General features: G+C 39.9%; 1 protein-coding gene across 1 annotated transcript in view; it reads left to right on the plus strand.

Moving 5' to 3' along the window:
* SKAP2 (src kinase associated phosphoprotein 2) overlaps positions 1–26,510 on the plus strand; it is a 165,762-nt gene that overhangs the window by 134,353 nt on the left and 4,899 nt on the right. Inside the window, exons 10-11 of the mRNA XM_024563103.3 lie at positions 2,758–2,835; positions 8,264–8,376. Of these exons, the coding sequence (XP_024418871.1) occupies positions 2,758–2,835; positions 8,264–8,376 (191 nt within the window). The remainder of the gene's footprint in view (positions 1–2,757; positions 2,836–8,263; positions 8,377–26,510) is intronic.

Here is a 26,510-nt window from a genome sequence, read left to right on the forward strand (position 1 = left end):
ATTAAGGCATTTAAATTTTAATAAAATAAGAATAAATTCATAGTAATAAATTCTAACTTGTTAACTTTGCCAGAAGCCAGGTGTTTTCATTTAATTATTATAATTAGTTTAATATCTTGACAATGACTTTGGGTGATGAGTCTAAATCCCATAGTCTCTTCTTAAGAGCCAAGAATGTTGCTTCTTATATTGATGGGGTTATGGCTTTTGACTTAAGGACAGGTGCCCTTAACTATTTTTGAATTTACTTCTTACTGTTACATTTATGACCAAATTGTAAGAGAGGGAAAATACAAATGGAGAAAGTGCAAGTGTGAAAAGTAAGGAAAGCTTCCTCTCACCTTTTAAAATATTTACTACCTGTAAAATGAGTAGGTTCGACAAAATGACTGTAAATGTCCCTAATGCCCTTAAAATTTCATGAAAGCACCCTAATAGCCCGTGTGTGCTAGCTAGGCCTTGAGGTTTGGCATAGCGAGCTGTTACTGAAGAGAAAAGAGACAGGATTTAGAATCAGACTTTTTATTAGGTCTTTTATGTATTAATTACTCTTTGACTAAACCATATTAAATTGACAGTGTTAGGTTCAACTTAATATATATAAATTATCAAATATTTCCAGCTCTTCCTTATGTTGGAGCTTTTCATTATTTTGTTTGAATTGAATTACAAAAATTTGGAACAGTTTTATTTGTCTTATAAGCATAATAACCTCCAAGCTTGATTCAAATGTTGATTTTTATTAGTCACCACTTCACAATTTGCATGAGCCTTCTAAATTTGCATGTGCAGCCCTGACCTCTCTACCACCCTTCCCAGTTGCCCCTGGACATTCCCTCTGGGTTGCCCCACCAGTGCCTTCAACCTCCCATGTCAGAAACACAACCTTTTGTGTTTCCTCAGCAAAATGGCTTATCTCTGCTAGTCTCTTTTTCAGTAACAATGTTCCCATCACTCAGTTAACTAAGCTCAAAACCTCAGTCATCCTTGGTTGCTCTCCCCTCTTCTTAACCCTCCCCATCCAGTCAGGCACAGCTTATCAATTCCAGTTCCTTTACCTCTCATGACCGTCTCCTTTCCATTTCCTCTGCCCCTTCAGCTCAGGGCTTCCTTCCCCTTCAGCCAGGCTCTGCGTGTCCCTCTCCCATGTCGTCCTCCAGGATCTCCCACAGTGGGAGCAGATGAGCTTCCTCGGGCACAATTTCAGTCCCGCCCTCTCTCCGCTCACACATCTTCCAGGACTTGCGTTGCCCACCAAGTAAAAGTCTGAAGTCCATGGCTGGATGTGCAGTGCCCTTGACAGCTGGCCCGAACTACCGGCATTCTCTCCACCCTGCTCTCTCCCTCTGAGTGCCGCGTTCTTTAGTTAAAAGGAATGTGGTGGCGCCTTGTTCTTTAGTCTATGCCGCTCCCTCTGTCTGGAAATTTTCTCCTTCCCCTCTCCCCTTGCTCCGATTCTCTCCATCTCTCAGGGCCGTCATGGTGTTCCCGTTGGGTGGTTTTTTCTCTGCACGCCTTCATGCCTGGGCCTCACACGTCAGGTTTTAGGCCCCTATCCCATTTTTCTTTAGATTCTGTCTTCTGTCCTTCTAGGTTGTCAGCTCCCTGAAGGCAGAAGCTCCCTAATGTCCCTGCCTCCTTGGCAGAGTCTCTCTTACATGTAGTTAATACTCAGTGAAGATTTATTGGTTGAATTATTTAATAGTCGTAACAGCTGTATTTATATATTTCGCATAATTCTCTTTAAAGTTCTGGCATTTTCTTGAAATTGTGATTCTTTTTGAACTCAGAGTTTCTGTGGCAAAGCGTTTCATTCATATGCCCTGCCTGAAGTGTTTCTACATTTCATACATCCCTAGGTGAGGAAAGTGGTAATATAATGAGTGTTTCTTTGTTGTAAAAGAATCAGCCTATTGACTCTGTTGAAAAGTGTTCTTTTAATATTACCATGTTTCTTCCTATAACTCCGAGAAGGAATGTGATGGGAGAGTGTGCAAATAATATAGGTAAGGCACTTACTGTGTGTGAGCTAAGGAACATGGACTTTATAATCACACACCTGAGTTTGAATAACAAAAATTGGAAACTGCTTTACATTTTCAGTTCTCAATGTACTCTCCTGTTAAATGAGGATTTAAAAATTATTCATCTATGAAGTCTTTCCATCTGCTATAGTGTACGACGGACGCATAGTAGGTTCTCAGTTTAATTGTGGGGTGGGGCGGTTATCTTGAAGGGTAAGGACCCTTCCAGCGTTCTCCTTTGAAGATCAAGTGAGTCAGCCTACGAAGTCTCTGATACTCGATAAGAGACTGCATTTTATATTACACGCTTTCTTTTTGCTACAATATTGGTGTTTTAAGGACCGTGATTGTATGGGAGGTACTCCTGCCACAGTGTGATGTGGTCCATCTGTGTAGTGCTGGCCGTCATTGTACTGGACGTCAGGCTTTTCTGGATCTGAGATTGTCCCAGATCGGTTTCTACGAGGATGTAAAACAACATGTGTGAAGCACTAGTACATATCTTAAATTCCACTAAGCCAGCTGGTAAGGTTGCTATTTGGAAATAACTAGAGGTTTATTTGCTCAGCTTTAGATTAATGACAAAGGAATGTGAATGTTAAGTGGTTTCCTTCTTTGAAACGGAATCTTTATGTGTTATCAACTTTTAGTTTTGCTCTTACGATGGGGTGAGTACCCTGTTGTTATCTCAGAGGAAGCCCTGCAGTGTGCCGTGTATGTTGTTTACTTACAGAAGAGGAAGAGGACAGCGCGCCCGGGAACGTGGAGGAACAAAGGAAGATGAGTCAGGACAGCACCCATCACACCACGGGTAATGAATTGCAGCTTCCTGGGAAAGCGTATTTTGGTTTTGTTCACTTTCTTACCGCTCCGACGTTGACACCGCTCCCCAAAGCTGGCTCCTCCGGGGTGGGTGTCTTACGGCTGATAAACTGCTTAGCCCCATTTAGGATGCATGAAAACCACTTGAGAAGGATTTATAAAGTAAGCCAATTTATACAAGGTATTCCTTCCTGAATTACTTTGTAATGACTCAATTAGCTTTCATTTCTGCACAAAGGAGATTTAGTTGCATAAATTAGCTTATCATCATTGAGGAAGTGTCACCGCTAAAGGACAGTTTATAGATACAACATGCAGTTGCTGTCAAACCTATAAGAATGTAATATAGACATCTGTGTATACTTTGTGCTTGAGCAGAACAGACTTCTGCCATTCAGATACTAACAGGGGACAACAAGTTGCCCAGGGGACTGGCAATGTAGACGTCTCTGAAAAGGTCAACTTGACACAGGCTCTGACAATCGACCCACAGCTCTGTCTTCTTTGATAAAAATCAGATAAACTTAAGACCGCTAATTGATCTGCAGCCTGTTTAAATGTTGGCCATGCATATCTTCATTGCATATGATTAACACAGAAAGCAAATGAATTGGGTAAGAAATGCCAGGGTCCAGTGACAGCAGCTTAAAAATTGGAAAAGGACACCGGTGGCCTACAAGTCTAGGAAGGATAGTCCCTTTATCTGTTTCCACTTGGCACATTGCCCCCCTCACTAATTATGACTGAGACTGAAAAAATAACTACCCATGCTACGGACAAAATCACACGATATGCACAACTTCTCTTGCTGATTGTTATTTCCAAATAACAGGAGATAAACCATATCTGTAGTGTAAGCACGAGGTGAGTTTTGATAAACCAACAATTATTTTACGCGGAAAGACGAGAAAGACTGCCTTCTTATCAGGACTTTGCCCCTCTTCGTAGCCTCACGTCAGCTGGGGCAAGGTCTGCCCTATCATCCCCTGTCCTGCAAAGCGCTGGAGCTGGGGGTCACCTTCCCTCTCTGATACATCCATACATCACTCTTTCAAGCTGTCAGAGGCAGGGTGGACAAGAAGCGTGTGTTCAGGAAGTGGCTTTCCAGAGTCCTTCCTACTGTGACATGTGGAAAGGAAACAGAGGCCTGATTTCCGGACCTGGACAGGAAAGCAGGAGCAGGTTGCTGCAAAAGGTTTTGGTTTGCTTTTTTCAGAAAGGAAGTGAGGATGGAGTCATTAGATGTTAGCACTCAGGTCCTGTAAAATGCAGCTATAAAACACTCCGGCGGAGTGAAACCTTGAGGATGATGTTCACTAGTAATTTAAGTATATATGTTTTATTATGTGTCATAAGCTCCTGCCAAAAGCATATGGCTTTCTTTTTAAAAATTTCCGTGCAGGTGTAGAACATAGACTCATATAGATATGCTTTCCACAAATTTAAGCATTTTGTCTTAAAGCAATCGTCTTTTTCAAAAACCCTTTTATAGGGACTATCTCCCAAATTTTTGCCTTTGAGGGAAGGGGGGAAAAATCAGGTTTTTCTCAGAGGAATGCATTAAATAGATCTAGCTTTTCATGCAATAGCTATAAATTAGCTCTGCAATAATTCTTATCTTTCGTGACATGAAATTCTTTTCAAGAAACAGTTTTAATGCTTTTGCATAGCAGTGACCTTTGCTCTCCCCAGGCTGTCAGAGATGTAACACTAGAAGTTTGTTTGCCGTGCGGGGCAGTGAGTTGACAAGGGTATCACTATCTTGCTGAGCATCACACGATGTGAACTTCTAACCTTACTCAAGAATGTTACATATTTTTCACATTGACTGATTTTACTTAAAAAAAATCAGACTAATGTAAAATACGTAAGCAAAAACAAAATTAATCTTGGATTTCTTACAAGTTCTTTCATGTTCAAGCTTATAGATCTTGAATATGTTCGTTATATTTATAATAAAAATTCCATTTGATTTTTTGAACATTGTACAATATGCTTATCTTTCTAAAATAGTTTTTAAACCTATAACACTACTGAAGGAGAGATCCTCCATTATTTTATTGTTGTATATTTCACCCATTGTCAGCATTTTTGCAAAAGTATCTCCAATGTTTAGTTTATATTTTCATTATAATTTTATTATTGCCCAATGATCTGTTTCCGTATTTTTTAAACAGCAGAAGCAAGTCTATTGTTTCACTCTGTCACAGGTTGACTAATTTAAATTTTTTTCCTTCTTTTTTTAATTATTCATGCCTCTCAGGACAAGAAACATTGTTGATCTTTTTTTTGTCATTTTGAAAACATAGGTCATGGCGTGGATAGAATAAGAAAATAAGAAAATCTATGCTGTAAAGACAACAGGCTTAATTTGTATTTAGAGCATATGCTTATCTGTGGTTTATGACATTATGCGTCATCCCATGTCTTGGTATTTTTCAGAAACAGACTTCACATGGATTATTTTTTCAGTACATAGGTGAGCAGCGTTAATTTTTGGGAAGCTACGGTGCTTCTGAGGCCTCATCTGTGCATAATTTTTTGGTGTACGTTCAGCCACACTCAAAATCTTAAAATGTAAGCCAGAGGAGCTCACTGCTCTCTAAGGAACAAGATAATTTCTAATTTTTATGTCTCGAATTTATACCAAGAGTCATAACGTTACTTTTCTGAGGAGACTAAGGCTAAGAAACATGTACTTCCATGTTTTCTCCCTAGCTGGGATTCCACTTTATGCTGAAATAGCATGCTGAAAGAGAGAGAACAGTAAATTGTGTATACATGTAGCCACGTGACACAAACAACTTACTATTCTTTACCAGAGCTCACATATGGGACACTGAAATGAAGTTGGTCTTTGGGTAACACCATCATCAAGATTATAGAAAGCACAGTGGAAAATGCATCTTCTCCCCAGCACTGCCGCATTGCTAGCTCAGTTGCCTCATAAGGCAGTGAGATTTAATGAAACGCTTGTGATGCACATCTAGGGAGAGATGCATTTGGCACACAGTGGGGGTCCTGTGCCCCTCATGTGCTCCTGTAACTCCCATTAGTGTTAATGGGAGTTACACCAAGCGTATCGAGGGAAAGAGAGACCCCAAAGTGATAAGGATTATTGTGCATTAGAAATCATCATACACTCTTCTTTCCCTTTCTTCCTTCCCCAAACCTCTTGAATATCTATTGAGTGAGAAACAATTGTGAGAGTATCTGAAAAAGGAAAGAGCAAGCAGCAGGCTGGACAGCTGAGGAGGCCACTGGGAAGCCCTAGCCAAACCGCAACGTCTTCTCTTCTTTTTAGCCTAAGTTTTGTTCTTCAGCTTTTTTGGATCAAGCCTAAGGCTGAGCAGCATGGGGAACACACAGGAGCCTCAACTATGTAGATCCTTTTACCTCCTGGCCAGTGACTGCGGGGGAAGGCCGTGCATGTGAAATGATGTCATCCTCTCTCTGCTCTAATTCCCGGACTTTTAAACTGACACTGACGGACTGTGTGGGGCGCAACATTTGACCCATTTAGCAGTTGATTCAATCTGACTAGGATGTTTCAACTTCTAAATCTCTATTTGTCTAAATAAGTGGTTTTTAAAGGAAATCAGTCACTTTATTATTAAGTAATTTTTTCTAAAAAAAAAAAAACCCTAATTTGACAATGTTTGGAGTGATCTGTCCAGCCAGAGTGCCCTCTAGTGTCCATTTATAGAATTTACTTAACACATGCTTTGTTGGGGAAATGTAATGAAGGGTGGCCACAAGCACTGTTAGTTCTTGGTTGGATTCCCAGGCTTGTACACATCCCTGCTGGCTTCCGTGATGAGTGCTCAAATGCTAGAGTGGAGAAGTCAGTAAGGTATTCCTCTCTCTCTGTCCCCCTCTCTCCATCTCTCCCTCTTTTCCTCCCCCCTCCCACTTTCCTCCCTCTCTCCCTCCTTCTCTTTGTTTTAATTCTTAGAGAACAAGAGAAAAAAAATTTAATAGGAGGATTTTGCTAGGTTGTAAATTCTAGTCCTTGTTTATTTTCTTAAAAGTATAATTAAAAAGTCACATCTTACTTCCTAAATATTCAGACTCCCTATTATTCAAATTTTCTTTCTGGCTTTAAAAAATGTTTTCAATATTAAAGAGAATTTAAAAAATTTCTCTAACAAACATAGCACTTCGTCCATAACACAAACCATGTGTAACAAGACGAGTGCCCTAATGCCATGCTACCCTAACTAGTTGTGCTGGAGTTGCCGGGAGTCTGCTGGGGGAGAGCCACGTAACAAGACTAAGATGACAACGCTGCTCCAGCTTGTGCCTCTCCACAGCCATCCCCTCCGAATTCAGAGATGACATTCAGTGACGGAAGTTGTCAGCACGTGGGTGTCCTGCCTGGTTCCCGAACACACGGACATCTTACTGATATTGCTTGCATTCTTTTTGCGTTAACTCATCAAAACTCAATTATCATGAAATTAAAAACAGGAAACAGTTCTCAGTGTAACAAAAGCGTCCAGTGTATTTAACTCTGTGCCGTGCTTCAGGAGCCCCACACTGTGTAAGTGACAAAGCATTTATTACCCGGTTTATTGTGGTATCACAGAGCGGAGAGCGCTAAATAATCAATCAGCTAATGGTCTGTATGGCAGTGTGAGCACATCACATCCATTGTGCTTATGCTGTTAGAAGGATGAGCTGAGAACTCCAGTGCATGGTGCATGTTTATTCGGAGCCTAATGTCCCCAACCAGGGCGGACAGAAATCGTGAAAAATGCAGCTTCAGCATTGGCAATTTCTAAGTTGTTGATATATTTTTTTGAATAACTTTGAGAGGCTTTGGGTACAAAAGTCCCGAAAGATAAGAGCTGGAATTACCCTTTGTATTATTTCCAGTTTATCCTCTTTCTTGAACTAGCTTTAGTTTTGGGAATTAAAAAAAAGTTCGTTTTCTAATTTGGGTTAGATTTGTACCCTAACTCCTTTATTATTATTTTTATGAAGTGTCCCAATTCTGTAAGGTGCTTATTCCCAATGTGTTTATCACATCTCTTGGGTATTGCTCATTATGCAGTGTGGGTCTCGTCTTCCTTCAAAGCATGTTGCAAGTGAGCTCAGGGTCCTATGTAACATAAGGGGGGAAGTAACTTCTAGGTGCTGGTTTGATGAGAAAATGTCAGTTACAGGTTTTAGATGAACAACAAAGAGAGAAAAAGGAGACATTCAAAATCAGATCTTTTTGAAAATGCTCCTTAAGTAGATGGTAGTAAGAAGTAGGATTCTTATGTGGATGTCATAAACTTTTTCTTTGTATCAAGACTGACTTTTTTAGACTCTTTTGGTGGTTTGACGTGGCCCCTTAATTTCTCTTGGTTCACTTTTAAATGGGGGTTTCTTACATGAAAGCTCTAACTCACGTTTTCTCTTCTCTCCAGGGGATAAAAGCACTGACTACGCCAATTTTTACCAGGGCTTGTGGGACTGTACAGGTGCTGTTTCTGATGAGTTATCATTTAAACGTGGCGATGTGATTTACATTCTCAGCAAGGTAAGGAGAGCGATAGGACGGCGGTAAAGGGTGAAGGCAAAACTCGGTCTGTGTGCGTTTGGGTTGCAGCACTGGGGAAAAGTGCCAATTGGAATTCTTCTAGGTCCTTGTTAACAATCGGGAGTTCACCATAATTAATTATTTTGTCAAGTGAAATATAATCAAAATTTAAACACAATCAGATAACAGGATTCAACTTAACAGTGTGTTTACCTATCACTTTAGCCTTTGGCTCACATCCACACACTGCCTTCTCCAGAAACAATATACTTATGTGAAAGTTAACATTGTAAGGTATTAGGTTATTTATTATGTTTTTCTTTCCTCTTCCTTTTTATTCTTCTGTGTGCTTATTCTGATTTTGTCTGCCATTCACTACTGGAAACACCATGTTTATAGAACAAGCTTTTCATCTTTATGTAAATACTTCGGGTGTTCCGACAATTTAAGAGCAATGCTTTTCTATTCAGACAGGTTTAAGTAATTTTTTTTTAGTTTAACATAATAGCAAAGTATATTGCTACGAACCCATCTTTATATATTTAAAGAATCATGTCTCTGCCTCTTTTAAGATAGTGGATTATTCAAAATCTTTCTGTCCTTCAGTCTGAAAGTTTCTTATTGTGATTACACTTCTGATGATCTGTGTGAGCTGCCAGAAACTGAACATTTTAACTTTTTCTACTGTAATATGAGTAGTAAAAAAGTATCTCCTTCCTTCTCCTTTATGAGGCTATTTTAGCAACAAATGATATATGGAAACTACTTATAAGTGTGGCAATGTTATATAAATCATAAGTCTAGGAACTTAATGTGGTTTCATGATTAGAGAAATATTTTAGACTTTTCAGAAAGAATATGATTGTTAGATACAGAAGAGAATTTGGAAATAAGGTCACTTGCTGAATTTTAACACTAGTTGGCTGGTACATAAAATCGTAACAGCGAGTTACAGAACCCCTGAGTGAGGGGTCATCTGTCTCTTCCTTGTGTTTATAGGTAAGGGAACTGGTCGAGAAAGTGCCAGGCCTGTACTTACCCAGGCATCTTGACGTCCAGACCAGGGCTTTCTGCTCTGTTTTTTCTTGTGCTTGTACCTTTCTTTCTCCTTCCATCCCTCTCTCTTTTCCTCTCTCCTCCCTCCCTTTTCTCTCCCTTCTTTTCTGCCTGTGTTTAGTTTGAAACTGTCACAAAGTACCTGTAATGTGCCAGGTCCCATTCTAAGCACCAGAAATGCAAAAGAAATAAGATATAACCACATGTAGATTATTGGGGGGAAATATTTAGTAAGTAAATATAGCCAACTGTGGTAATTGCTAGTTGAGGTGCCCAAAACTAAGACTTGTCTTATAGTTCTCAATCCTCGTTCATTAGTGTGGGATTTTTTTTTTTTTTACAAAGACATTTTTACTTCCTAGAAGCTATAGATAACCATATCACAACTCTTGGATTAAGCTTATTATTGAGATGTAATTGCCTAAATTAGGACAACATTTTTTGAATTAGTTACTTAATATAGGAACCAAACTGATTAGTTTCAGTTCTGGACAAACTTCCTTGGCATCATTCCTCAGATTTACTTAGCTCACAGTTTCTTTCACTGGTTTAGCTGCAATTAACTTAAAATGTTGGTTAGCTTCCACTCGGAGTTTCAGATTATAAGGCTAAATGGCGGATAGCCATTATGTTTCTACGGTAAAACATGAAGCCCACGAAGCCCAGATGGATCTGGTCTGAAAGTCTTCCTTCCGAGTCAGGTTGTCCTTGTTGCTGAAAGCCTGAGAGCACCCACCTCCAGGAGAGGCTGTGAAGCAAGCAACATTCCCATAGGCATGTACCATTCCTGCCATTGCCTTTGAATTCATTTTCTGTTAATATGAAATTAAACATGTAATCATACAGGTGCATTATACTTCTAGGATTCCAGGGAAGGTAATTCCAGTACTCCCAAAACTGCTTTGTGGAAATTGTAATTTTATATGTGAAACCTGATCATAGAGCCAGGGTTAGTGGTGGTCCAGCCTACAGAAAGAACATAGTGCCATCTAAAATTTCTAAATGCTAAAGAACACATTATCAGCATTGGCTGAGCGATTAGCTATCCATATTTACCCTGCTGTGGACCTAGGAGAATCCACCAGGTAAATCTGAGTGAGTGTGAAGTAAAGGACACTTAGCTATCCCTTGATGAAATGTGGACAAATTTGGGGCACTGATGGATGTTGTGGCTGTCGGCTGTCAGGTGGCTTTGCGGTTAGTGTATAATTGTGAAGACTCTAGCTTCTCCACTTTGCTCTGGGCAAGTTCACATTGGAATCTCTGGAAACTAAATTTCTCCTTGGCTTGGCCTTTCAGTTTTTATCAAAAATTTGGCAAACATAGACCATAAGTTAATATCATAAGTTCACTTAACTTATGAATGAAGATGGTAGTTTGAATACTTGGCATTACTGTAAATTCAGAACTCAGGGCCCTTAGTAGAAGAGAGTGAAAAATTGCTCAAAAGAGCTTGTTTTTAGATCAAAGTAGAGCTGACCTTATAGATTGATAGATTTTTTAAAAAGTACAATTATTATAGAAATCACTAGATTGTTATGTGCCTAGAAATTTGTTTAATCTTTCTCAGAGTTATATTTAGACTTCGTGGTGATGGAATAAAATTTTACCGGTTTAATTTATTTTTTACACCATCTAGTGGCTCAGAATGAGTGGTGCACCTAATTGCAGCTAATGTGTAGAATCAAAATGATGTCATAAATCCAACTTTAAATCCAGCTATGGGCTATTACTTTCCTATCTCATGTCAATAAAATATTGGCATTAATCCTGAAAATTTTTTCATCATTCTGAATTAAATGTAAAAATTGTACACATAAGGAAGAATACATGACGTTTATGGAGACATAGAAAATATACTTTGTGAAGAAATTAACACTACACCTTTCCTAATAATAACAGCATTTAAGAGTTTAAGGAAATATAACTTGCTTTTAATAACTGATCTGTAATTTGCAATGTTTAATTATTACTGTTTGCCTTACCTTTGTTGTCAGTTCTGAAAATACTCTTTAAAAAGGCTGCACAAGATAGATGCACTTTTGATAGAAATGAAGATTAAATCATGAAATAAAATGGCATACATTATATTAAAGAATGTTTTAACTTTGTGGATGTAATGACAGAAAAGATTTAACTGGTTTGATGATTAGACTGTTTTCATTAAACTTCACTATAGAAAGTTTCATTTTTAAATTCAGTCTTTCTGTTTTTGCAAGGAAGCCTTGGGGGGTGTCAGCTGTGCTCAGTCAGCCCGGGGCTGGTTTATGTATTTTAAGGCCTCTTTTCAAGAGTTTTACAGATCTCAGCCTTTCTTTTTACATTTTTAGGGCAAATCAAATGTTGCAATAAAGAAAGAGGAGAAGGCAGATGCCCGCCCTCCCCGCTTGCCTTTTTAACAATTTCCAATTAGCAGCTGTCATGTGACCCTGGCTGAGCTAGCTCCTCCTTGAGAGTGGCCCGCATTTTCTTAGTTCTAACCTTTGAACCTCACAAATAATAAATCTAAATAATGCCTAAAAAGGTGAGCCAGTAGTAATGTTTTGCTTACGGTTCTTTTCATATAGGGTTGCTGCTGTTTTTCATGTTAAAATAAAACACTTTATATAGGCTTGAATAGTTTGGTGGAGATTTCTAAATCCCTCCGCCCCCCCCACCAAAGTGGAGCACATTATCTGAGGTGGATAAAACTGGAATTTGTAATTGTAACGACAGCTGTATTGTTGTGAATTAACCCTGAAACACAAGGCCTGGTTTCAGATTAACTTCATAGGTAAAAATATCATATCTGAAATAGAAAATCTTTTATTTATTTAGGAATTAGGTTGTTTAAAATCATGCTGACTTCTTTTACTAGTTTGCATTTCAATTTTATTACCGCCTTAAACATGGATATATTATCATCGTTAATACTCTTTTCCTACAACTATGTTTGTGAAATTTGATAACTTCAGTAGCAGACCCAGGCTATGTAGCTATAGGCGTATTCCCTGGCATACCTCTTTGGTGTGTTATTCTACTTGCTGTTCTGGATTTACATCCTCCCTCAGTTTATCTTTCAATCTGTACTCATCGGTAAATTGCTAACCACATTCCTGTTCTTACTTTTAAAGCAATAAATTATTTTTAGAGACTCAATGACAGAAGAGCTATGCTTCAGCAGGAAAGAGGCATGCTACTTTGGTATTAACAGGAAAATTAAGAGAGTTAAGAATCCTGGAATATTTTTTCTAGTCTAGGGCCTATGTGACTTGAGCTTTACAGTTGTTTTTTTTTTTTTAATTTAAGTCAAAAACAGGAAATGTAGGTTGGCAGTGTTCACTAATACACAATAAAAGGACTTTTTCTTTAGTGTGTATTGGTTGGAATTCCAGTCGTTGACTCTTTCTCTGTTTGTGACTTTTTCCAAGGGTTGGTGAATTGTGATTGTCACCGATTGTTTGCTTCTCATTGTGAAAATGTAAAGATTCAGTTACTAGAGCTTATTTTTGGCTCAGACCTAACAGAAAAATAAAATTAAATTAAAGCCTTGCTGAGCTCTGCTGGCAGAGGGAAACACAGGGTTACTTTTCAGCTCTTAGTTTTTCCTGGGTGACCGTCTGACCAAGGTGCCACAAATAGCACGGCCAACTGCTGAGGAGTAACTAGGACGTCTCGATGTAGGACACACATTGTTGGCACTAGGCTGGTTCCCAGAATGGTGTCATATCTGACAGCCTTTTGGGAAGGAGAAGGAGTGCTGGGGAGTAATTGTACTTGTAACTGTGGTTGTTTGGGTCTGGTGACATTTGGTTCCAATGCTGTCAACACGGACACTGTGGTCTGGGGTGCAGTGAGGCAGGAACCCCCCTCTCCCTAGTACTGATGCGCAGTTCAGGGACACAGCACCACTTCCTGGCTCCACTCGTGGGACTCCGTATCTAATTGTGAACAACATGCTCAAGTACTTCCCTGTTTTCTTCTCTCATATGAAATGGAGGGAGCGTTCCAGGAAAATGCTGACTACTGAACGGGAAGGCCCTTACTAGAAAGGCAGGCTGGCAGGCTGAGCCCCTGCAGTGGCTTGAGAGGTAGAGGAGAAACCAAACGGTGGTATCCAAGGCCTATGTGATTTAACTCCGCATGGGACATGCATGCATTTGCCAGAAGCAAAAACCAAAAAATCAACAACCACAACAAAAATGCCTTAAAGAAAAACACTGATTATGCTGATTATTTTTTTAAAATCCTAAATTGAAAAGTCCATGCTTGCTTATGCTCTCCAAGTCCCCCCACCCCTAATTAAGAACCCCCTCACTGTGTACATCACCCACTTTTACTCCTTTGAGGTGTTTTCCTCCTCATCCCTTTAAAGGTTGGGTTCCTTTTGGCTGAGCAGGGTAGAGAACTGCTCATAATAACAAAATTGCCTTAGACTGCCCTCCAAAATACTCTAGTTTTTGTTGTCCTGGTATTTTGCTACACCAATTAATAGGAAGGGAGAGGGAGGAAATGAAAACGTATCTGTTGCTTACCTACAGTATCCTGTCCTGGGCGCTCATCTGATTCACAGGCTGACCCTGTGAAGCAGGCATTGCAATTTTGCAGATGAGGAAACTGTTGCTCAGTAAGGTTATTGTGTAAATTGCCTGAAGAGACCACCTAGCAAGTACCTTGTGCTGCAATCAATGCAGATCTGACCCTGAAGCGTTTTCTCCTTCTGCTTTGCTATCTAAGTGGGCCGTGACTAGGATGATCTAGTTTTCTCTCGAAGCCCTGAACTCCTTGAAGTAGACAATGTGTCTTGCATGTTTTTGTATCCCAAATACCTAACATTATGCAAATAGAGATTTCGTATGTATTATGAAAATACAGTTAACAATAGGAAATAATCCCGAATTTCTTAAAAGAATTAGAATCATAGAATCATAGAGTTAGCACCCGCCCTTCACTTTAGAGGTGAAGAAATCTCAAGGCTCAAGGTAATGGAGGGAAAATAAATAAAAGACTAAAGGAAAAGGGACTACTCCTGTGGAGACCTTAGGCTTCCAACTCAGCTCTGAGCTTCTAGGCAACCAAACTAAAAACGGGAGAGACAGGGGACTAATACTTTCTCTTAATCATAGAGACATCTAGCTAGGCTTTTCCCAGTACTGGCTATCTAAAAATGAATTTCTAGAATGTTCACTGATTGATTATCTGACCTCAACCACTTTACATAATATGTAAAACAGTGGCAGATAATACCCGCAACAACAACAAAAAATTTGTAGTAAAATAACAACAGATTTCATAAGGGTAATTCTGTGAGGGTCCAAATACGAGTTATATAATAATGGGACTTAATTGGCTTATGTTTAGTATGTAACTGGATTATGGTGGAGACAATAACAAAAAGCCGTCTCTGGAGAACTTGGGGCTTGCCCAAGGTTGTACCCAGTTAGTTACACAGCTGGGATGAGACTCTGGGTCTTCTGAGAAAATTATCACAGGAAGAATAGGAAGCAGCTGAAAACCCAGCAGGCTGTCCTTTTCATCTGCCCCCGGGTCTCCTCGGCTGCACGGTTCTGTCTTCACCTTACCTTGTCAGTACTTAAAATAAATTCAGTTGTACTCATTCCTCCTAAGAGCTGGCATTCTTTGGCCCCAGGTCTGCAGGAGACAGGTATCTTTCTTTCTGCGGGTGGGGTTTAAGCCCTTTAGACAAGGTATTTTGCATGGGGCATGGAAAACACGGTGGGCCACAGCCAGCCGCCGGCAGGAGCGACACACTTCAGATTTCGAAGCTAAACGTACCTTAGAACAAATATTTTTTTCGTTGCTACTAAAATTCTTCAAGTATATCTAATATACACAAAGAAAAGGATATTCCTATTGGAAATTATATTTCTTTAGACAATATTTAGGTTATGTAACCAGTACATCATCAAAAATGAAGACAGAGTATGTGTCATCATCCTGTATGTATTTACTGAACAGCCTTTACACATCTGAAGTGTGGGGCATACAGATTTGGTGTAAGACGTGGCCCTGATCTCAGGGAGTTTGTACTTTCTAGCGTTTTAAAATTTATTTTTATTGAATTTATTGGGGTGACTTTGGTTAATAAAATTATATGGGTTTCAGGTGTACAATTCTATAACACATCATCTGTATATTGTATTGTGTGTTCACCACCCCAAGTCAAGTCTCCTTCCATCGCCATTTATTCCCCTTTTACCCTCTTCTACCTGCCCAACCCCCTTTTCCCTCTGCTTATCACCGTAGTGTTGTCTGCGTCTGTGAGTTTGTTTGTTTGCTAGCTTGCTGAATCCCTTCACCGTTTTCACGCAGCCCTCCAACCTCCCTCGCCTCTGACAGCTGTCAGTCTATTCTCTGTGTTTATGTGTCTTTTTCTATTGTGTTTGTTAGTTTATTTTGCTTATTAGATTCCACATATGAGTGAAATCATATGGTACTTCTCTTTCTCTGACTGGCTTATTTCACTTAGCATAATACTCTCCAGGTCCATCCATGCTGCCGCAAAAGTTAAGATTTCTTTCTTTTTTATTGCCAAGTAGTAGTCCATTATGTAAATGTACCACAGCTTTTTTATTCACTCATCTACTAATAGGCACTTGGACTGCTTCCAAATCCTGGCTATTGTAAATAACACTGCAATGAATGTACGGGTGCATATATTTTTTCAAATCAGTGTCTCAAGTTTCTTTGGATAGATTCTCAGAAGTGGAATCACTGGGTCACAAGACAGTTTAATTTTTAATTTTTTAAGGTGGCTCCATAATGCTTTCCACAGTGGCTGCACCAGTCTGCATTCCCACCAACAGCGCAGGAGGGTTCCCTTTCTCCACATCCTCACCAACACTTGTCGTTTGCTGATTTATTGATGATGGCTATTATGGCAGGTATGAGGTGATAATATCTCACTGTGGTTTTAATTTGCAGTTCTCAGATGATTAGTGCTGTTGAGCATCTTTTCATGAGTATATTGGCCATCTGTATGTCTTCTTTGGGGAAGCATGTAGTCAGATCCTTTGCCCATTTAACTGGATTTTTTGTATCTTTGATATTGAGTTGTGAAGGTTCTTTATAAATTTTGTATATTAACCCCTTATCAGATGTATCATTGGTGAATATGTTCTCCCATTCAGTGGGTGGTTTTATCATTTTGTTGGTAGTTTCCTCTGCTGTGTGTGCATAAACTTTTTAGTTAGATGTAGTCCCATTTGTTTGTTTGTTTGCTTCCTTTGCCCAAGGAGATATATCAGAAAAAAATATTTCTATGAGAAATGTTTGAGGTTTTACTGCCTATATTTTCTTCTAGGATTTTTATGGTTTTGAGTCTAACATTCAAGTCTCTAATCCATTTTGAGTTTATTCTTGTATGTGGTGTAAGAAGGTGGTCTAGTTTCTTTTTTTTTCACATATATCTGTCCATTTTTCTCAACACCATTTATTGCATAGGCTATCTTTACCCCATTGTATGTTCTTGCCTCCTTTGTCAAAATTTAATTGACCATGTAGGTGTGAGTTTATTTCTGGGTTCTCTGTTCTGTTCCATTGATCTATATGTCTGTTCTTATCCCAGTACCATGCTGTTTTGATTACTATGGCCTTGTATTATAGTTTGATATCAGGTAGTATGATTTCTCCAACTTTGTTCTTTTATCTCAAGATTGCTGTGGCTATTCAGGGTCTTTTGTGGTTCCATGTAACTATTTTTTCTGGTTCTGTGAAATACACCATTGGTATCTTGATAGGAATTGTGTTGAATCTATAGATTACTTTGCATAGTATGGACATTTTAATGATGTTAATTCTTCCTGTCCATGAATACAGTATGCTTCCACTTATTTGTGTCTTTTTCAATTTCTTTCTTCAGTGTCTTATAATTTTCCAACTAGAGGTTTTTTTACATCTTTTGTTAAATTTATTCCTAGGTAGTTTTTTGTTGTTGTTACAGTTGTAAACGGGATTATTTTCTTAGTTTCCCTGATAGTTCATTATTGGTGTATAAAAAAGCAACTGATTCTTGGATATTTATTTTGTATTCTGCTATTTTACTGACTTTATTTATCAGTTCTAGTAGATTTTTGGTGGAATCTTTAGGATTCTCTGTATAAAGTATCATATCATCTGCAAATAATGACAGTTTTTCTTCTTCCTTTTTAATTTGGATGCCTTTCATTTCTTTTTCTCATCTGATTGTGTTGGCTAGGACTTCCAGTACTATGTTGAATAAGAGTGGTGGAAGTGGAAATCCCTGTCTTGTTCCTGATCTTACGGGAAATGGTTTAGTTTTTGCCCATTGAATATGATGTTAGCTGTGGGTTTGTGATATATGGCCTTTATTATGTTGAGATATATTCCCTTTATTTCCACTTTGCTGAGGGTTTTTATCATAAATGGGTGCTGGATTTTATCAAATGGTTTCTCTACATCTATTGATATCATCATGTGATTTTTATCCTTCATTTTGTTTGTGTGGTGTACCACAGGGGTCCCCAACCTTTTAGGAACCAGGCCGCACAGCTGGAGGTGAGTGGTGGGCAAGTGAGGGAAGCTTCATCAGTATTTACAGCTGCTAACTATTGCTCACATTACTGCCTGAGCTCCACCTCCTGTTAGATCAGCGGTGGCATTAGATTCCCATAGGATCTTGAACCCTACTGTGAACTGCACATGCGAGGGACACAGCTTGTACGCCCCTTATGAAAATCTTAATGCCTGATGATCTGAGTTGGAGCTTAGGTGGCAATGCTATCCCTGGGGAGCAGGTGCAAATACAGATTATCATTAGCAGAGAGGTTTGACTGCACAGAGACCATAATAAATCAGTTGCTTGCAGACTCATGTCATATCCCCATCAGAGAGTGGCAGAGTGACAATTAAGCTGCATCTGCTGGCAGGCTTTAAGTCAGAATCCGACACTTATTTTAGTCTGCACATGGCCCACCCATTATTTTATTTACCATTTCCATCCATGCCTCCTTCCCACACTGCGCACTTGTCTCAGTCACAGTTTTGGAAAGCCCTAGCATGTGGCAAGTTGTATAATTATTTCATTAAATGTTACAGTGTAATAATAATAGATATAAGGTGCACAATAAATATAGTGCACTTGAGTCATTCCTAAATCATCCCCCACCCTGATCCATGGAGAAATTGTCTTCCACGAAACTGGTCCCTGGTGCCAAAGAAGTTGGCGACCACTGGTGTGGCACATTTACTGATCTATGGTCATTGTACCAACCTTGCATCTCTGGGATAAATCCAGCTTGACCATCGTGTATGATCTTTTTAATGTTTGTTAAACATTAATGTTGGTTTGTTAGTATTTTGCTGAAGATTTTGGCATCTATGTCCATCAGGGATATTGGTATGTAAGTTTCTTTCTTTGTAGTATCTTTATCTGGTTTTAAAATTAGGATAATGCTAGTCTCATAAAATGTGCTTGGGAATCTTCCCTCCTCTTGAATTTTATGGAATAGTTTGAGAAGGATAGGGGTTAGTTCTTTTCTGAACGTTTGGTAAAATTTACCTATGAAGCCATCTGGTCTAGGACTTTTGTTTGTTGGGTTTTTTTAATTACTGCTTTAATTACATTAGTTGTAATCTGTTTATTCAGATGATCTGATTCAGTTTTGGAACATTGTTTATTTCTATGAATATAACCATTTTTTTGGTCCATATTGTCCAATTTGTTGGCATACAGTTGTTTGTAATATTTCCTACAATCCTTTGTATTTCTTTGGTGTCTGTTGTTACTTTTCCTCTTTCATTTCTGATTGTATTTTTTGGGGTCCTCTCTCTTTTTTTCTTGATGAGTCTGGTTAAAGGTTTGTCAATCTTGTTTATCTTTTCAGAGAACCAACTCTTGGTTTCATTGGTCTTTTGTTTTGTTTTTTTAGACTACTTCATTCATTTCTGCTCTGCTCTTTATTATTTTCTTCCTTCTACTCACTTTGAGCTTTATTTGCTGTTCTTTTTCTAGTTCCTTTAAGTGTAAAGTTAGGTTGTTTATTAGAGATTTTTCTTATTTCTTCAGGTAGGCCTGAAATGCTATGAATTTCCCTCTTAGGACTGTTTGACTGCTTTTTCTGTGTCCCATAGTTTGGGGTTGTTTTGTTCTCATTTTCATTTGTTTCAAGGTAACTTTTAATTTCTTCCTTTGATCTTATTGTTAACCCATTCATTGTTTAGTAACATGTTATTTAGCCTTCATGAGTGTGTGTGTTTTTCAGGTGTTTTCCTGGGCTTCATTTCTAGGTTCATAGCATTATGGCTGGAGAAGATGCTTAGTATGATTTCAATCTTTTTAAATTTATGGAGACTTGTTTTGTGTCCTAACATGCGGTCCATCCTAGAAAATATTCCGTGTGCACTTGAAAGAATGTATGTTCTACTGCTTTGGGGTGAAATGCTCTGAAAATATCAATTAAATCCATCAGGTCTAGTGTGTCATTTAAGGCTGCTGTTTCTTTGTGTCTGGAACATCTATCCACTGATGTCGGTGGGGTGTTAAAATCTTCAACTGTTGACTGTATCACTGTCGAGCTCTCCCTTTATGCCCATCAAGATTTGCTTTACATATTAAGGTGCTCCTTTGTTGGATGCATAAATGCTTACAAGGCATATATATATGTATTATATATATACACATATATTTGTTCAATGTACATGTTCTTCTTTATATACATATTCTCTTCTTGGATTGTTCACTTTATCATTTTATAGTGTCCCTCCTTGTCTCTTACTATATAGCCGTATGTTTGAAGTCTATTTTTTCAGATATAAGTACTGCTAACCCAGCTTTTTATTTCATTTCCACTTGCATGAAATATCTTTTTCCGCCTTTTTACTTTTAGTCTGTGTGTGTCTTTCATTCTGAGGTGGGTCTCTTGTTGACAGCGTATGTGGGTCTTGTTTTCTGATCCATTCAGCTACTCTATATCTTTTGATTGGATCATTTAAGCCATTCCCATTTAAAGTGCTATTAATAGGTATGTATTTATTGCCATTTTATTCTTTTAACTATGTAGCTCTGTTTTTTTTAAAATTCTTCTTAAAGTAGACCTTGTAATATTTCTTGTAATACTGGTTTGGTGGTAATGAACTCCTTTAGCTTTTCCTTGTCTGAGAAGCTCTTTACTTCTCTTTCAACTTAAAGTAGTGGTGGTTGTAGGTCCTTGCTTTTCATCACTTTGAATATTTCATGCCAGCCCTTCTGGCCTGATATGTTTTTGTTAAAAAATTAGCCAACAATTTTATGGGAGCTCCCTTGTAGGTAATTCTTTCTCTTGTTGCTTTTAAGATTCTCTCTTTGTCTTTAACATTTGCCATTTAATTATGATGTGTCTTGGTGAAGGCCTCTTTGGGTTCATCTTGTTTGGGACTCTCTTTGGACTTGTGTGCATTTTTCCTTCACCAGGTTAGGGAAGTTTTCAGTCATTATTTCTTCGAATAGGTTCTCAGTCCCTTGCCCTCTCTCCTCTTCTTCTGGTACCCATATGATGTGGATGCTGTCATGCTTCGTGTTGTCCCAAAGGTGCTTAAACTACCCTCATTTTTTAAAATTCATTTTTCTTTTTGCTGCTCTTGTTGGGTATTTTCTGCTACCTCGTCTTCCAATACAGATTCGATCCTCTGCTTCATTCAACCTACTGTTTATTCCTTCTAGTGTGTTCTTATTTTTTAAATTCAAGGGAATTTTAATGTGAGTTTCATTCATTTCCAATATTTCCTTAAAATGCAATTCTTTTTATGTCCCACCTCAATATATTAGTGTATTCATTTCAGATATTGTATTTTTCATTTCTGACTGGATCTTTTTTATGGTTTCTTTTTCATGCCATTGTAGTTCTCACGAAATTCCTTGAGCACTCTTTATAACCATTTTTTTAAACGCTATATTTGATCAATTGCTTGCCTCTATTTCATTTAGCTTTTTCTTTGGAGATTTCTCCTGTTCTCTCACTTGGGATATGTTTCTTTGTCTCACCATTTTGGCTGCCTCTTTGTGGTTTTTTTCAGTGTATTAGGTAGATCTGCTATGACTCCCAGCCTTGGTAGGGTGGCCTTATGTAGCAGGTGTCCTGTGGGACAGTCTCCTTGATCACCTGAAGTTGACGCTCCAGGAATGTCCCTTGTGTAGGTTATGTGGGCCCTCCTGTTGTAACTGGGTCCTGATTGCTATTGGCCCATTTGTGTGTGGAATCAACCCTGAGGCTGGCTGGCTGTGAGGATCAACCCTGACCCAGGGTATGAGCTGCTATGCAGGTGCTGACCACACAGAGCCTCAGCAGAGTCTGGTGCCTGCTGAGATCTCCCTTTGGATATGCCCCTTGTGAAGCTAACTGGATCCTGCTCTGATGTTGTCTGAAGCTGGCCGCTGGGCATGTTTGTTCTGGGGACTCTTGGGAGTGACTCTGGTGCAGGCCAATGTCAAACGCTGCCTGTGCTGCCTGTCACTGGCCCTGGGCAACCTACTTGGAGCTACAAAGTGATCCACAGTTTGTGGCTGCCTCTGCAAAGCCTGAGTGTGTGTGAGAAGGACCATGCCATGCACCAAGACTGGCTTTTGCCAGCACTGGGCCTGGGGACAGGTCAGCAAAAGTCCCAAGTCACCCCAACATTCACCTTCACCTGCTGGCTGCCTGCTAGGCTCAGTCATTGAAAGAGCCTCTGGGGGTACTCGAGTTGCAAGAGGTAGGCTCTTAGTGAGCTACCAGGTAGAAGTGAGTGGTGTTCAGCAGATTCAGAGAGGTTCAAACTCGGTGCCAGTGCTAGATCTGAGGCCACTCAGCAAATGTCCCAGAGTATACAAAGTCTAGCTGCCATCTGCTGGGGGCTTGCACACCTTTGTGGTGGAGTGGGGTCCCAGGGAGTCTCAGGGTGAGGCCAGAAGAGTTTATCAGGCTCAAACAGACAAAGATTTGGTCATGTGAAGGGAAGGCTCTGCTCCAGTTGGGCATACCAGGGAAGAATGGCCCTATCCGAGAGCCACACAAGTCAGCCTGTCCTAAATTCTTCCAGGTGCTCAATCTCAGCAGGCCAGGTCCACCAGGAGTTGGAAAGATGAGGCTAGTTGACCACTGTGAGAACCCGTGCTTGTTAGGCTTGGGAGAGGTGGGGAGTGTGGCTCCCACCCCAGAGCCACACAACTCAGTCTGTCCCAGATCCTGCCCAGACCTCGGCAGGGCAGAGACACCAGGTGTTGAAAGGGTGGGGGTTCTAGAAGTCCGGAGAGAGGGGCTAGAGTATCTCCTGTGAGGGGGAAGTGCCAGTCAGGTTCTCAGGAAAGTGGGAGGGAGGCCTCCACCGCAAAGCCACACCACTCAGTTGCTAATACCCTCTGAGTCAGCCCAGATCTCTACATGTCAGCCCAGGCAGCCGACTTAGCAGAGTACTTCTTAGCAGAGTGCAAGCTCCACAGGCTGGGGATGCAGGGAGCCTAGAGAGTGGGGCTGTCGCTTCCCCCCAGGCTGATGCTATGTGGAGGGGAGTGCTCCACCTAAGAAAGATGGCATCCGCAGTGTGAGAGAGTGACTCAGCACAGGGACCCTTCTGCTCTCTCTTCACACCACTCTAGTTCATGCGCACCAGACTGGCTGCAAACCAGATTTTGTGCGTTGACCCTTTAAGAGGGTGCCTGTGTCTCTAGTGGACCCCATATGTCCCTGGTGGATGAAAACCCTGCTTAGCCAGATGTTACATGAGCCCCTCTTCCTGCCTCTTGTGCTCTGGGCCACAGAGCCCTACTTGGGGTTGAGACCCCAGTCTTCTCAGGGGGAGCCTTTACAGCTGAGATACCCCTCCGGAATCTCAGCCACCACCTGTGGGAGCAGGGCCAGCCCTTTTTACATCCTTGGCTATAGGACTTCTCTTCAGCTAGTCCTCAGTTGGTTATTCAGTCTGATTGTCCTATATTTTAGCTGTGATTCCAGTTTGGCTGGGAGGAGGCGAGTGTGCCTTCCCCCTAGTCTGCCGCCATCTGGGATCCTCCAAGTTTATACTTTCAGTTGAAGGGACAAAACTAAGGTACATAAAATACTCACAAGAAAAAATGATCAGTTTGAAATGGGAGATTGAGTATGGATTAGATAATTCATAGAAAAATTCATCACAGATGGGTAACTTGAGTCGGGTCTTAGTCTCTGGTTAGGATTTGGGTGAGGGAGGGGAGACGTTCCCTGGGGGGGAAGCACCACATACCAAGGTAGGAACGAGTGTATCCTGGAAGGTTGGACTTGGGGGACCAGACAAGAGTGGGAGGAACATTGCTGGCGGGCTGGGGAAAAGCCACACTGGGGAGTTCACAGTTAATGCATTGAAGAGCTAGTGTAAGTTCTTGAGCAGCAGAGTGAACCGGCAAAGGAAGTTTCTGGAAAGAACAGAGAGGCAGAATTGATGATGCAGTTGTCCAGCACGAGGTGATGAAGCCTGAGCAAGGGTGGGGAACCTGAGGGCAGCCGTGGAGCCGGGTGTTGGCTGGTGAAATGAGCTGAGCACGAAGGCTGCCTTCTGCCAAGCCTGGTTGGATCTTTCCTTGCCTGACAGAATCTATGAATCATTAATCTGAATGTCAGTCTTTTACTTTTGGGTATTGTGAATGGTGACTGGGTAGAATTTGAATTGTGTTTCGACTCTGGAATATAAACTGAAATTTGTTATAAGAATTAAATTCTTCTATCAGTTTGCTTACTTGTCCTTACACAGTGCAAGGAGAAAAAAATAGTAATTCTTTGAGTTAGAGTAACTTGAAGGTCACACCTGCATAGTAAATTATAAGGTAATAAGTTGATTTTCATAAGCTGCTAGGAGACTCTCTTCAAGCAGGTTCGTGAATAGGGTTCAAACATCAGGGAGGACCTCAGAGACTGCTGGTGTCCGGTACTCATTCAGCAGGTTAGGAGACGGAGCAGAGCGGTTAGTGTGCAGATAAAAATATTCAGACACTGAGGTTGTCGAGTTCCTGTTGTGATTTTAAGAGATCCTTTGAAATGAGGGATGTATGAGGAATGGAAGGATTGTTATAAAGTTTCTGATTGGAGATATTAAAAAGGAGAAGATTGAAGAGGTAGCCTTGAAGAAAATATTTCCACATTTTAAATAATTACCTAGTTTTCATATTACTACATTTTTGAATAATTTGAAAAGTTGAAAATATCACAGTGAATAGTTAGAACACAGATACATGTTTGAAAAAAGGACCTTTCTAACCCCTGCCACTTTCAAACACATTGGTGACTAATTTCTGAAAGTGGGGGCACATCACAAAATCTTATCAGTGTTTCGGGTTTCTGTTAAGGCAGCATTCTTTTACCACGTGGTTAGCAGAAAGTGGATTAGCATACTTGAAAAATGAGAATCACGTGTTGAAAAGGATTTAAGTAGTAAATGTTGGGGCCTCATTTAAGTGTGAAATAACACACTGACACAGACAGAGGTTTAGTTAGTGAGTAAACATGGACATAATGCTTACCATTGTGTTGGGTCAAATCCCTGTTTCACTTTATCAAAACTAGTCCTTTTTTCCTGCCTTATTACACGATCACTGTAATTTATTGCTTAGTGTCTACGAATTGAGGCCTAAAATTTTAACTACAAAATAAAACTAATAAAAGTGATTTTAATGGTATGAAAACTGAAAGCAGGAGTTAGATCACAACTGTTCATTGCTGCTTTATGATTATTTTCTCAGATTACTGGGCAAGTTTGGCTTTTTTCTTCTTTGACTGCCACATTACATTTTGCCTTGAAGCCATCCATTTTGCAGACACTGAATTTTGTTTGAGTACTATTTTTATACAATAAGTATTCACTACACCTCTGGATCTTGATAGCATTACTACCGGAAGAAAAAGAAGCTTTGTGTTAGTAATTACCTAACATTGTCAGAAGCTGACTGCAGGCCTCTTTCTAGTGATAACAGAATAACCGCATAATGTAGCTTTATAGCACATGATTAATAGAAAATAATTACACGTCCTACAAAGGGATGCAATATTTCTTATAAATTGACTAGAATGGTTTCCTGTAGATTAAAGGACTCTTCATTATTTTATCAGTCCTCCTGAAGTGCAGTCACTTGCCTGTGTTAGCATTTCAGTTGATGTTAAGGCCGAATAGGGTGAGGAACACCAGATGGCAGGTCTCCTTGTACCTGAGCTCTCGTGTGCCGTAAGGATGACGTGATGCTTCCTAACCTCTCAAAGATTTAGATGGCAGTCCGCTATGGTTTTGTCTCTTTCTTTTTTGTTTACTAACAAGACCGGGTTTGAAGGTGGTGGTTTTTTGGATGACCCACCTGTGACTTTTAGAACAATAGTGTAATCAGTATGTGGACTGCGAGACAACATTGTACGGATTGTATTACTTTCCACTGTAAGTAATCTATCTTCATAATCACATTTGTTCGGGGGAAGGCAAAGACCGGCAGATTTTCTTCTTCAGAGGCATCTTGGATGATGCTGAATCTTCAGGCTGAAGTTTAGAATACTGTACTCCAACAAGCATCTCCATTCCAATTTATAGGCTGCAAATGGTTTAATTGGGATTCATGTTGCTCAGGAGGCTCATCCAGAGGATGGTAACGATAAAAGTAACAGCTTCCGTGTTTGCAGTCTCGTCGACACACTCTAACGGCCGCAGTGTAAATCCATAAATTTGCCTACTAGATTTCTACCTCACTATATTTTATCTTACCTCTTAATTCCACACAGGAGTACTATATGGAATCCTTTACGAATGTAAAGTAATAAACATTCCGGTTTTTTATTTGTGCCCTTTTCTGATTTAAACCGGTGATATTTTAGAGTACTTTTATGAGGTGTGTATTTCATATGCTTTCAATTATTTTAAATTAATTAAGGGAGGCATTTAAAATGGTTTCCGTCTAAAACTCTTTTCCCGGAGAATGTTACTTTTAGGGGATTTGTTTACAGCCGAGCGCGCTCCGCCCCACTGCTCACTGCTGTGGTTCCTGCTGCAGGAGTCTCCCCAGTCCCGTCCGCAGGGCCGTCTCCCACGTGGAGCGCGTCACTAGCCGCCTGTTGAAGTGATTTGTTGGAAATCAATTTTTTAAACTTGGATGTGAG

Source organism: Desmodus rotundus, chromosome 6, assembly GCF_022682495.2.
Source record: "Desmodus rotundus isolate HL8 chromosome 6, HLdesRot8A.1, whole genome shotgun sequence".
Lineage (NCBI taxonomy): Eukaryota > Metazoa > Chordata > Mammalia > Chiroptera > Phyllostomidae > Desmodus > Desmodus rotundus.